The 14,223-nt window shown below is 41.7% G+C and overlaps 1 protein-coding gene across 13 annotated transcripts in view; it reads left to right on the plus strand.

Moving 5' to 3' along the window:
- Akap13 (A kinase (PRKA) anchor protein 13) overlaps positions 1-14,223 on the plus strand; it is a 299,084-nt gene that overhangs the window by 141,818 nt on the left and 143,043 nt on the right. For 12 of the 13 annotated variants that reach the window (XM_006541256.3, XM_006541250.4, XM_006541252.4 and 9 more), the window contains 2 exons: positions 5,443-5,635; positions 11,142-14,205. In XM_006541256.3, coding sequence (XP_006541319.1) covers positions 5,443-5,635; positions 11,142-14,205 — 3,257 coding nt within the window. Of the gene's footprint in view, positions 1-5,442; positions 5,636-11,141; positions 14,218-14,223 lie in introns of all 13 variants that reach the window. The other variant, NM_029332.1, reaches the window with a different exon arrangement.

Consider the following 14,223-nt stretch of genomic DNA (forward strand, 5'->3'; position numbering starts at 1 on the left):
TAACTATTTTTGGAGCTTTGTAAATACATTTTCTTTTAGAGTATATATGCTTTCAAAATTTAGACATTCATACTGCTTCATTAACCATTTTAAAATATAATCTAAAGAAACATTTCCTTAGCTGTACAAATCTCATGAATTCACAAAAACTACCAAATTAAGCAAATATTTTGCTGGAGATGAATAAATAAGTAAATAAACAAATAAATAAATATCTGTTTATACACAGTAGCTCTGCGAAACTAGAGTTTATTTACATTTCATTATATACAGAATATTAGTATTGTAACTTGGAAGATTAAATGTGGGTTTTTTTGTTGTGGTTCTTGAAAACTAGAAAATCCTTTGCAACTGCATTGTGTTTATTTTGAGCTATAATTTGCTTCCAGCATTTCACATTTGTTCAAGGGAATCATCTCAGTAAATTACAGAAGCCCATAGTAACATGGCTATTAAAGCTGATTTTTGGATTCTTTTGATATAATAATAAATAGTAGTAGTCACCAAAAAGAACTAATTGTGAACTGGGCTTTTAAAACCTCCTGAATCCTATTCAGTTAAATTTTCAGCTTGCTCAGGCCTAAGTGAAGTATCTACTTGATGGGGTAATGAGATCTTTTCCCATCAGTCTCTAGCTGATCAAATGCTGGCAGAGTTTCTTCTTTGTAATCAATTGGAAACAAAAAAGTTTTGATTCTTTATCATAGAGAAACGTGCGTCCTTTTCACTTAATCTATTGAACAGTGCTGTTATTGGGGAGAATAATGTTAAATGTTGCTGCAAAAGCAGATTAGAGAAAAGATGAATCATCATACTAGTTTATGAAAATTTTTTTCTTTATTGTGACTTAAGTTATTGGTCAAACTGATAGATGAAGTAAATATATTTCAGTAGTAAATTCTGAGAAGCTAAGTCAAAGCAATAGGCTTTCTAAAAATATATAAGGTCCCTAGAAACTTACTGGTTTGTTTAAAGGTTTTGTTTTGAACTTCAGTGACTTAGTATATTGCTAAATGAACTTCCTGACTGAAGGTTGAGGGTCCAATCAGACTAATAAGCAAAATTGTCTTTTTCAAGTGAAGAAAGTAGTTTATAGACTAATACCTTCATTGCCATTTAACGTTACTGATTTCTTTAACGAATTGGGTTTTTTTATTTTCTTTTTTATTGGTTAATATATTTATTTACCTTTCAAATGTTATCTCCCTTACCAGTTTCCCCTCCACAATCCTCCTATCCCTTCCCCCTTCCCTCCATGAGGGTACTCCCCACCCACTCGCCCACCCACTCCACCTAAGCACCCTAGCATTTTCCTACTCTGAGTCATAGAGCCTCCACAGGACCAAGGGGCCACCCTCCCATTGATGCCAGACCAGGCAATCCTCTGCTACATATCCAGCTGGAGCCACGGGTCCCCCCATGTGTACTCTTTGGCTTAGTCCCTGGGAACTTTGGGGGCTCTGGTTGATTGATACTGTTGTTCTTCCTATGGGGTTGCAAACCCTTTCAGCTTCTACAGTCTTGCCCTAACTCCAGCATTGGGGTTCTCACACTCAGTCAAATGTTTCGCTGCGAACATCTGCCTCTGTATTGGTCAGGCTCTGGCAGAGCCTCTCAAGGGACAGCTATACCAGGCTCCTGTCAGCAAGCACTTCTTGGCATCAGCAATAGTGTCTGGGTTTGGTGTCTGTAGATGGGATGGACCCCTAGGTGGGGCAGTCTCTGGGTGGACTTTCCTTCAGATTGCTCCACTCTTTGTCCCTGTATTTCCTTTTGACAGGAGGAATTCTGAATTACTATTTTTGAGTTGGGTGGGTGGCCCCATCCCTCAACCTGGGGAGCCATGCCTAGCCACTGGATATGGTCTCTACAGGTTCTATCTTGCTTTTGTTGGGTATTTCAGCTAATGTCCTCTCTGTTGGGTTCTGGGAACCCCTTGGATCTCTGGCCTCTGAAACTTTCTAGTGACTACCCCCAGTTTCCTCTCCCCCACTGACACACCTTCCTTCAAATTCCTGACCCTTTGTACTTCTCTCTCATCTTCTCCATATCTCAACCGTCCCACCTCCCCCCCCCCTTCTCTGATCCCACTCTCCTTCTACCTCCTGAGATTATTTTCTTCCCCCTTCTGAGTAGGACTGTAGCATCCAAACTGTGGTGTGGTCTTCCTTCAAATGGTCTGTGAGTTGTATTGTGCGGATTCTGAGGTTTGGGGTTTTTTTTGTTGTTGTTGTTTTGTTTTGTTTTTTGATTTTTGGCTAATATCCACTTATCAGTGAATGTATACCTGAGATTCCACCTCACACCAGTCAGAATGGCTAAGATCAAAATCTCAGGTGACAGCAGATGCTGGCGAGGATGTGGAGAAAGAGGAACACTCCTCCATTGCTGGTGGGATTGCAAGCTGATACAAACACTCTGGATATCAGTCTGGTGGTTCCTCAGAAAATTGGATAGTTCTACTTGAGGACCCAGCTTATACCACTCCTGGGCATATACCCAAAAGATGCTCCACTATATAACAAGGACACATGCTCCACTATGTTAATAGCACCCTTCATTATAATGGCCAGAAGCTGGAAACAACACAAATGTCCCTCAACAGAGGAATGGATACAGAAAATGTAGTACATTTACACAATGGAGTACTACTCAGCTATTAAAAACAATGACTTCATGAAATTCACAGGCAAATGGATGGATCTAGAAAATATCGCCCTGAGTGAGGTAACTCAGTCACAAAAGAACACACATGGTATGCTATAATCTCAGCATTAGACAAACGAAAATAGAAAGATTATGAGTTCTGGCCCAGCCTGAGGGTCATATTGTAATCTAAGAACAATGGGGTAAATTGCATTTAGAAAACCTTGTATTTATTACAGTTTATCTCCATCTTTTACTAGCAACCCAATAATCTTTTAAGTAAATTTCTCCCATTGGGTTGTTAGTGTCTTCAGGTGTCTTATACTGCTCCTGGTTTTTAAATCATGAGTACTTAACACATTGGGCCATTTGAAGAATTTTTTTTTAAGGTTATCTGTCTACCCACTCCAGAAGCAAAGCAATTCTTACTTTTTTTTTTCCTTTGTAGTAGAATCTTAACAAATACCTGAGCACCTGTAGTGTGCCAAGGGAGTGTCTAGTAAACAGTGGAAACATGTTGTTCAGAAGACACATGTCCTTTGTGCCCAGGTGAGGTTAAAGATGAGTAACTAAACCACAGTAGTCATGCTGCGCTCAGAAGAATGTTTTCCAGAGCCATGTTAGAAACCGCACACAGTTTGGTGCTCGTGAAAATGTTTGAAAACAATATAAATTACCGTTGACAAGAAGTTTGAAAGTTTGAAGGCTTTTTCAGGATCTGTTTGAATATGACAATTTAAGACAGTTACTACTGTCTAATGTAGTCATAAAATGATGTCTGTACTGCATAAATGCCAGTTGATAATAAAATACCTTTTGCTTTCATCATAGTGGGAGTTTTCTCACCATGATCTAGAAAGGGAGTTGAGGAGGAGGAAGTGGCGGAGATCTCTGTAGAGCTTTCTGTACTATTAAGTTCCTTTATCTGCAGGTCTCCATTTCACTCGGTTTTTTAAAAAAGATCTTTACCAGGACATCCTGATTCACCAACTAAAAGAAACAAAATTTCTGTAGTGTGTGTGTAGGTAGGCTTTTGTGTCCTGCCAGACTTGGTTTAGTTACAATAAAATCATTGCATGTAGCTTTAAAAGTAAACTTTAGGTAACCAGGCACAAGTTAAGGCTAAGAGACAACTTAATCACTAATGGTAGCTATAGGAAAGGTTCTACTTAAAACCATGCAGAGTGGATCCTCTGCAGATGCAAAGCACACTAAACAAAGAATGTAACTTTGAAATGAAAAATGAGGTGATTTTATATATAAAGAAGGTCCATGTTTTGAGAATGGTAGGATGTGTGGGCAGACCTTGGTAAAGGCGGGGGGTTGGGGGGAGTAATAGGCAACACAAGCTATACCTTCCCTGTGCTTAGCCCTTGATGTTCATTTTATCCATTTCTTGAAATAGTGATTGAACTGTCATATCCCTATGTACAGATTATAGAAGTAAGTTCCAGAAAAATTAGGACACTTTATGGTATATAAGCAAGAAATTCAATACTTGGATTTAAATCCAGAAATCTCAGCTCTGTTCATTATACGTTGTATCTGAATGACAAAAAAAGGACACAATACCTAGGATCAGCGCTTCCAAGAAGTGCATCCAAAAACATAAGACGCTCCTTGACTTGAAATGTGTGACAAAATATATATAGTGAGAATATGACAGTAGGTGATACACTGCATGCTTTATCTCTGTTCATCTTAAACCCTTAAATCCCTCCATACAGCCCAAAACCCATGTGCAGGGTGCATTGCCTGGGTGGATCTTGTGAGGAGAGGTCAAGTTAGAAGTGCTGTGAGCTGTATAGAAGAAGCCCACTTGGCTTGAAACAAACCCAGTTGCATATAATAACAGAACACTGATGAGAGAGCTCATTACTTCTTTCCGTGGTCACTTGTTTTAACATGTTTTCAAGTAAGCCTTTTCTCCTTACTAAACCTGAAGTTTCCTACATTTATCAGAAAAATAGTTTCATGTTTTTATTCTTAGGCCAGAAGTTATTCATGTCTGTACTCATACGAACTTTATTTGTATACCACACATGTTTATGAGTTGAGCAAAATTGAGTTTTTATTTTTATATTTTGGTGTTTTGTTTGGTACTTCAGATCAAACCCAGGGTCTTGCAAATGGTAGCCAAGTGTTCTACCACTGAGCCACATAACCAGCTTTTGGTTTCTAAATTAAAAAAAAAAAAAATTAACATGAAGTTTCTAGAGCCAGAGCTTCATTTAAAACAGGATTTGGATTTGTGTTGATGAGAATAGTATATTTAGCATTGTGGTTTTTTTTTCCTTGTGTAGTTGACTTCAAGAAGTTTGGAGGTGTTTGCTCTATTGTTTCAGAGGAGTATTTTATAGGAATTGAGTAGCTGGCTCTTCCCTTCTAGTGGAACTGAATTGTGTTAACATGTAATGTAACCTGTTTATAATCCAGTCTTAATGGTTCTTGCTTGCTACTATTGAAAACCAGGGTAAAGTCATTATTCTTATTGTTCATTATTTGATTATTACCATAATATTAGCTATTTAAAGATTCCAGACTTCCCTGTCTTGATCAAAACAAAATCCTTAGGGAATGGTCTTTTAGGTTTTACTTAAGCCATTTCTGTTCTCTTGCAAAGAGGGACAAGAAGGTAGAGATGCCTGTCAGATCCTTAAATCATTGGAGCTGCATAAACCCATTTTCTGTTCTGAAGGCTCAGAGAGCAATCAGAAATATTACATCGTTCTTAGAAGATTAAATCTATGCCTGCTGGTAGAGTTGATATATTAACAAAAGATTGCTTGCTTGCAGGGAAAATGCAGGGGAGCCAGATTCCTGGAGCAGCTTATCCTATGAAATCCCTTATGGCGACTGTTCAGTGAGGCACCATCGAGAACTGGACATCTACACATTGACTTCTGAATCCGAGTCACATCGTGAACCCCATGGAGACAGCTGTACTGGACATATTTCTAAACTTATGAATATCCAACAGCAGCTGATGGTAAGGGAAAGTTTTCATTTTTAGTTAAGTGTCTGTCTATGTCCCTCACCCAGTGAATCTTGCTATAATTAAGATGTGAATTTATAAAGCATTGTTATTATACAGTGTTGCTGTGTTGGTTAGTATTTTTGTCAACTTGACACAAGCCAAGAGCCATTTTGCAAAAGGGAACCTCACTTGAGAAACACCTGAATCAAATTGCAAAGGTTTAACGCTGGGCAGGTATTCCCGGGTTGTATATGAAAGCTGAGCAAGCTGTTGGGTAGAACCACTGGCTTTTCCACCCATGCCTGAGTAACGATTCAGAGGCTTATTATTTATTCAAAAAAAAAAAAACAAACAAACAAAAAGGCCTGAGCCATAAACTTGGCCTGTCCCCACTAGCTTGTAACTTACATTAACCCATTTATACCATACTGTGTCTGCCACATGGCCAGTTACCTCTCTTTTTTTCATCCATCCAACTTCCAGTGCACACAGGGAATCTTCCCACCTTCACTGTTTCCCAGAGTTCCTCTCAGTGTCTGCCTGATGTCCCACCTTGTAACCCTGCCTCAGCTTAATTGGCCATCAGCTATTGACTGACAGGTGATGCTTCCACGCAAGAGATGATCCCTACAGTGGGGAGCAAGTCAGTAAGGAGTGTTCCTCTATGGTCAGTCCGCTCTTTCCTCCAGGTTCTTGCTTGACTGTTTGCAGTGATGGAAAAATCCCTGAGAGTTGTAAAATGTAATAAACCCTTTCCTTCCCAAGTTGGTCATGGTGTTTATAACAGCACAGAAAACAAAGACAGTTCCCACTTAAGAAAAAGAGCTAACATTAGGATTGTAGCAGCAGAGGCCTAATATTTAATTTTGTTTTTACTCAGAGAAAACTTTGTCTCCTTGATGTCCTCCATCCCCACTGGCTCTTAGAATCTTCTACCTCCTCTTCTACAGGGCTTCCTGAGCTCTGAGGGGAGGGATTTGATGGAGACATTCCATTTAGAACGGAGTGTTCCAAGGTCCCACACTCTCTGCACTTTTTTCTGTTGTGGGTCTCTGTTTCTGTTCCCACCTGCTGCGCTGAAGCTTCTCTGATGATGGCTGAGCAGATACTGATATTAAGTACAACAGAATGTTGTTAGGAATCACTTTATTGCTACATTCCTTTAGCAAAAGAGTAGTATTTGATTGTCCTCTATGCCCGTGGTCTATCTAGTCTCAAGTTCTTGGCCACCTGAGCAGTGTCCAGCATAGGTTCTATGTCACAAATGGCCTTTAAATCCATTTAGGTAGTAGTTAGTTGCTCCCACAACTTTTATGCCACTATTGGGCCAGTGTATCTTGCATATAGGTCACCACTGTAGATCAAAGGGTTTGTAACTGAATATGGACTCGAAGGTACAGTGGTGCCGTGTACAGAGACTGCACAGGTCTAAGCCAGATGGGACCCCAGCACTGAAAGGGAAATTGGACATGAGTGCCCAGCCCTACTAACCCAGAAGCTGTCTATTGCCAGTTGGTAACTGCTCACAAAGTAAAAATTAGTTTCCTAATAGAGTCTCCCTGGTTATACAAACCACACTTAAGGACAGGCCCCAGGCCCAGCAGTAAGTTCGTGGCCAACACAAAACAAACTCTCAATTTTTGTTTAGGCTTTTTTTTTTAATTTATAAGTTCTTTCCTTTTATTTCATGATTTCCTGTTTTGTATTTTTAGGGGACTTGTATGTGTGCAAATGTTTGTGTCTTGTATCTGCATGTTTCCAGTTCTTTTTTTCTTGGCTCTTTTTTTTTTCTGTCTTCTCGTTTGTTTGTTTGTTTGTTTTTATACTATTTTATTTTATATATTTTTGTTTTAGTTGCATGTTTGCTTTCTAATGAAAGACAGAATGAAAGCATATGGACTTGTGGAGTTGGGAGAAGGGAAACCATGATCAGAATATATTGTATTAAAAAAATCTAGTGTGTGTGTGTGTGTGTGTGTGTGTGTGTGTGTGTGTGCAGGTATACTCGCACACACATACACGCATGGCCTTGTTATTGGACATGTATATGGAAGTCAGAAAACAGCTCTTAGGAGAAGTCATTTATTCCTTTGTTATAGGTTTGGGGGACCAAAATCAGGTCCTCAGGCTTGCATGGCAAGTGCTTTTACTCACAGAGCCACCGTCTTGCTAGCCTGGAGGACTGGGATCTTTAAACTAAATTCTTTACACATTTCTGAAGTAATGAAAGATACTCAGAGGCACTGTAGCTGTACAAATGTGTAGCAAGTGAAACAAAATTTTCCTGTTGTGAAAAGAAATGTATTTTTACAGTGTTTTAGAACTAAAGAAGGCCTGAGTTTCTAGAGTGCTGCTAAAGACCAAGAAGGGAACTCACTCCTTAGGAGAACCTTTTCACTGCTGTCCAGTGAATGATGACGTGGCTGCCGTATTTACGTAGATAGTTGACAGTTAAAAAGACCGTCTGAAAACTAAGGATTTTATAATCCACTCAAGCACTGAAGATAAAATGGTTGCCAGACATAAGATTATTACAGAGTCTTAGTAGCATTTATTGTGGATGGTATGGATGTCACATGGCTGGATCTGTAGCATCTGAGAAGCTAATCTTAGATCATTTTTCCACCCCGTTTATTTCAGAGCTAATTTGATTTGGAACCAGCCTGATAATAATTTTGTTTGAGGTCATCTAGGGCCAGCTCAATGCCAGAGGCATTATTTTTGAGACGAGCAAGCCAAACAAATTCTACACTATGATGATATGAAATGGTTTATTCTGGCTGTCTTTCCTTTTTGGAATATTTTTTATGTTTTTGTTTGTTTGTTTTGTTGTTTTGCTTTTCATGAATGTTTGTGTATCACGTTCATGCATTGTATGCGTATGTGTGTCTGTGTATATTGCGTGCATACAGTACACTCAGAGGTCAGAAGAAGGCATCATATCCCCTGGAACTGGAGTTTCAGATGGTTGTGAGCCATCATGTGAGTCCTGGAAGGAAAGCCTGTGTCCTCTGGAAGAGCAGCCAGTATTCTTAACCGCTGTGCCATCTCTCCAGCTTTCTTCTGCCTTTTTGAAAGATATCTATTTCCAGCCTGTCATTTTCATATAAATGGACTCTTTGGAAGTTACTTTTTCCTCTCTGATTTAATGGCTGATCATCTGAGGGAACTCAGCTTGCCCATTTCAGTGTTGTTTCTCCCATTCTTTTTTTTTTTTCCATTTTTTATTAGGTATTTAGCTCATTTACATTTCCAATGCTATACCAAAAGTCCCCCATACCCACCCACCCCCAATCCCCTACCCACCCACTCCCCCTTTTTGGCCCTGGCGTTCCCCTGTACTGGGGCATATAAAGTTTGCATGTCCAATGGGCCTCTCTTTCCAGTGATGGCCGACTAGGCCATCTTTTGATACATATGCAGCTAGAGTCAAGAGCTCTGGGGTACTGGTTAGTTCATAATGTTGTTCCGCCTATAGGGTTGCAGATCCCTTTAGCTCCTTGGCTACTTTCTCTAGCTCCTCCATTGGGAGCCCTGTGATCCATCCATTAGCTGACTGTGAGCATCCACTTCTGTGTTTGCTAGGCCCCGGCATAGTCTCACAAGAGACAGCTACATCTGGGTCCTTTCGATAAAATCTTGCTAGTGTATGCAATGGTGTCAGCGTTTGGATGCTGATTATGGGGTGGATCCCTGGATATGGAAGTCTCTACATGGACCATCCTTTCATCTCAGCTCCAAACTTTGTCTCTGTAACTCCTTCCAAGGGTGTTTTGTTCCCACTTCTAAGGAGGGGCATAGTGTCCACACTTCAGTCTTCATTTTTCTTGAGTTTCATGTGTTTAGGAAATTGTATCTTATATCTTGGGCATTCTTGAAACAGCACTGCCTACCTACTTCCCTGGTCTGCAGTGCTCACTCTTAATTAAGGGTATTGATTTACTGCCCTAACTATTAGAAGGAGTGTACTCTTAAGGGATACAGCATACTCGTGTTTAGTGAGAATCTGGTTTTTAGTACACTCTAACAAAAGGACTTTAGCAAGGATAGCAGACTATACTCTTCTTTGCAGACTTTATGATACCTTTAATTAGTAGGAACAATCTGATGATATAGTATATTTACAGATTAAACAGATAAGTGAGGCATGCTAATGACTGTATTAAAGGTATTATAAAGGACAAGAAATGGAGAACAGATATTTTAAAATAATTATGTACCAAATAAATAGCACTATATCTGAATTTTGATATTATAAATTCACTAAAGGTGCAATCCTATTTGTTTGTTTTTATTTTCCTGAGCCTTGTCTGTACGTCTATGATATTTTTATATTATTTATTTTTAAGACTTATTTTAATTTTGTGTGTGTGCACACACATGTGTGCAAACATCCCACCCCCATGCATGTGTGTTGTGGGGGAGTATGTGCAGATAAATGCAAACAGGAAGGTATCAAATTCCCTGCAGCTAGAATTAGAAGTGTTTGTAAGGTGCCTGATGTAGGGTGCTGAAAATAGAAATCTCAGGCCCTCTGCAAGAGAAGTATGCATTCTTCAGCAGAGCTATCGCCTCGGTCTTTTTTTCCCCCCCCCTTAATTAATAACTTCTGATCAACTGTAAATTTTATTTAGTTTTTTCATTCTCTCTCTCTCTCTCTCTCTCTTTCTCTCTCTCTCTCTCTCTCTCTCTCTCTCTCTCTCTCTCTCTCTCTCTCTTTCTCTCTCTCTCTCTCTCACACACACACACACACACACACACATTCCAGGGGCAGAAGACTAGATTAGATAGTTAGGCTGTCTTCATAGTTCCTATAACAGTGTTGTGTTATTTTTATAACATTGATGAACTGTGATTGTTTTAGCCATTTCTTTCTTATTTGCTGTATTTGTTCATATAATTAATTTTTAAGAACCTTTCCACTATGCATAGTAATGTGGGTACAATCTCAGTAGTTAGGATGGAGAAACGGAAGGGTTGAGGCGTTTTGAAGCTAGCCAGTCTATATAGCAAATTTCTCTACATAGTGAGACCTTGTCTCAGAAAAGATGCAAGCAAAACTAAATTAATTTTAAGGTGCTAAAAACCATTTTTGATCATATTTTTAGTGCCCTCAAGCCATAACACCCTTGACAGTAGTTAAGAGTTTGGTTTGGCTAATAGTATACACTCTCTTTTCTTTAATATGCTGTATGGACAGCACAAAACCCACTTTTTATCTAACTGATACATAGAATTCCTAATTCTAAAAGCGTAGATATGTTGGATTGAACATATTTTGGGAATGTAGTTACGTGGCTGAATATTTTGCTTGAAAGGGGTTCTAAAACTGATTATACTGTGTCTTTACATCGGTATTTGAGGCAGATGGATAGAAGGCCCGGAAAGACAGTGCTTGTCCAACAAGACTTGGCTTACAGGTATCAGTGACATCTTTTTCTCTTAGTCAGCACACCCCCCCACACACACTTTTCTTTTCATGATCAATTTTTAAAAGGTATCTTTGGTTTCCTCCTAGAAAACAAACTTGAAGCAGATGGACAATCTCATGCCATTAATGGTGACAGCACAAGATTCGTCTTGTGTGCCCAGTGTACCAGAGACAGATGGCCTATTCCTTCCCTGTGTACCAGAGCCTTCTGACCACCAGCATCCTCCTTTTGAAGAAACTAAGAGCACTCTGTGCTGCCAAAGGAGTCCTGGGAGGATGGCTGAAAGTTCCTGTGATTTGTCAAGCATGGTTGAGGAAGAAAATGTCATCTGTTCTCATAAGAAAAATAAAGATGTGGGGAGAAAGGGGGAAGAGGCGGAGCCAGCATCTGCCATGGACTCCGGGTCTGCATCTCATCAAGACAGCTGCCTTCAGAGCGTACCCGACTGTGGAGTGAAGGGCAGAGAAGGTCTTCCATCCTGTGGAAACAGAAACGAAGTAACTGGAACAAACTATTCTGGAGTAGCCACATGTCAGCAGCCACTGAGCAGCAGGAGCAGTGTGCTGCAGGATGCCATGGTCACAGAACCAGATGCATGCCAGCACTCTTCTGGAAGGGAGCTACCAGACAGCTCTTCAACAGATGTTGGTGCCCCAGAAAAGGCAGGGGAACTGGAACATAGCCTGCTTACCCCAGATGCTACCACCCAGAACAATAAGCCTCAAGTAGGGGAAGGCACAAAGGAAAGACTTGAGAATTCAGACAGTAGCACAACTGAAACAACTGCTGTTCAAGTTTTAAGTGAACCCATGGAGAAAGCCGATATTACAAACCATGTCTTTGCCACCAGTGCCGTAGGTGTTAACACTCCTGCTGAGGCTTCACCTGCATTGAGTTCTGAAGAAATCCCCACTGAAAAACCAGGAATGGAAACTCAAGAGAGAGGCTGTGAGGGGGGAACCACAAGTGACCAGAGCTCCCCGGTGCTTCCTGCTGCTGCTATAGAAAACAAGGTTTTAGGTGGACAAGAACCTGATACTTCCATAGCAGGCTTTTGTAAGACAGCATCACCTTTGGATTTAACCATGCCAGGCCCAAGTTCAGATGGGATGCCAGAACAGAACTCAGAGTCTCATGCACGGCCTGCTCAAAGCCTAAGTGGCCAGGCGCTGCTCTGTTCTACAGCTGAGGCTGGCACGCCTTCTGCTGAGGCTACACATCAGCCGAGCACAGTGACTTCTAGTGGCAGGTTGGAAGAATGTGGCAGTGGTAAAGCTAGCCTGCCTGAAAGCACAATGGTGCAGCCAAGCACGCAAGAACTTTGCACCACCCTCTGCCCAGAAGACCCACAAGCTGACACAGTCACTTCTGACACTGTGAAAAATACCCAGAAATCTGTGGGGGTTTGTCATCTCTGTGTTTCAGATGCAAAGAATCAAGGAAATGGTTTGAAGCAAGATACACCTTTAACGAACGTGCTTGAGGATGTTCCACGTCTGCCTTCAGTTGTCTCCCAGACTGAGAAAGAACTAGCGCCAGACCAGGTATCACCTCCAGCCAGCAGTTTCTCTCTGGCAAGCAGTCCAGAGAGTGAATCAGTAACCAAAGATGACGCACTTTCTCTTGTCCCCTCCCAGAAAGAAAAGGGAACAGCAACTCCTCAGCTCCATAGAACTACAGCTTGTCGAGATGGCCCAGATGGAAGAGATTTGAGTGATACCGATAAGGTAGGAGACGGGGCCACTGACCCACCTCCATCCTCTGCTGTAGAGCTTCGGACCAGCATGGGAAATACCAGCCCTGTAGGCATTGGTGGAGAACAGGAGGGTTCCAGCCCAACAGCAACACTTGAAGTGCTGAGTGACTCTTTACTGCATAACGTGGATAAAGCTGCTTTGGTTTCTGACTTTACTCTGCCTGAAGAAGGTGTCAGTGTAGTGGTTCCAGAAAGTTCCACAGCTCTGGGGCAAGATGGCAAAGATAGAGCAATGAGCTGTTCTTCAGTTAAAGAAGACGTGCATTCTTCAGAAATGTCAAGGGAAGACCAGAGAACACCTCCCTCTGGGCAGGAGATACCAGGACTCTGTGAAAAACCTATGTCAGCCCTCTGTGCCGAGGAGAAAGCACAGCAGCACACACCCTCTGCCTGTCTGAAAACAGAAACTAAAGACATCAAGGAAGTGGCCCCACAGGTCTCCCTGCTGACTGAAGGTGGGGCTGCAAAGAGCCTGGTGCCACCAAGAACGAGTCTGTCTGCCGATTCAAAGCAGAAAGCCTCGAGTACAGAGCAGAGCGGCTCATCTCTGTTGCCAAGTGGGCTGCCAGGTGCGTCTGAGGCACTCCATTGTAATCAGCCTTCTGCTCTCGATGTTGTCGTAGAGAATACTCAGTTCCAAGGGGAAACCAATGCTTGTGAGGTAAGCAGAAGTGCGATGGAGGATGTTACAGTGGCTGATGCTTCACCAGCTACTGCTGAGCCCAGAAAAAAGGATGCATCACACTGTATCAAAGACATCCCAATTTCAGAGTTGTTAAACCAAGAGAAGCAAATGACTCCAAGTTTGCCAGAAGCTTTCCTGGACAAAGGTGTCACTGACTTACAGGAAGTCATAACCCCAGAGATAGAACCACTTGATTGCAAGAGAGAGACGCTGGAGGGAACAGACCTTAACTGTGCCACGAGTAACTCCAAAGAGACCCCAATCGAAAAACCAATGCAGCCTCTTGCCAGGGACCTCCCCACAGAGACAGGGCTCTCAGTGATCAATAACAATGTCCCCCAAGCTGACATGAAGCAAGTGGCACAGGCTTCCATCCCGGCAGAGGAAAGTAATGCCACTACTGTCTCAACCCAAGCTGCAGATGTGCCTACCAGAGCAGACTCCATAGAGGAGACCGCCACTAGGATAGTGGAGGCCGTCATCAGGCAAGTCAGGGCCTCCAACGCACTGATGGCTAAAGTAGAAACCCAGAATCCGTCACTCTCCAGTCCAGAGACTAAGCAGCTAGAGAATGCTTACACAGAGAGTGCATGCGCTTTCCTGCCTGGGGAGACCCCGCAGATAGAGAAGACGCACGAAGACACCACCGGGCAGTGTGGTGCTGAGACAGAAGAACCAGAGAAAATTATTCTACCTGAGTCAGCACCAGGTAAGCAAGGCAGTTTAT

This window comes from Mus musculus, chromosome 7 (assembly GCF_000001635.26).
Source record: "Mus musculus strain C57BL/6J chromosome 7, GRCm38.p6 C57BL/6J".
NCBI classification, from domain to species: Eukaryota; Metazoa; Chordata; class Mammalia; order Rodentia; family Muridae; genus Mus; species Mus musculus.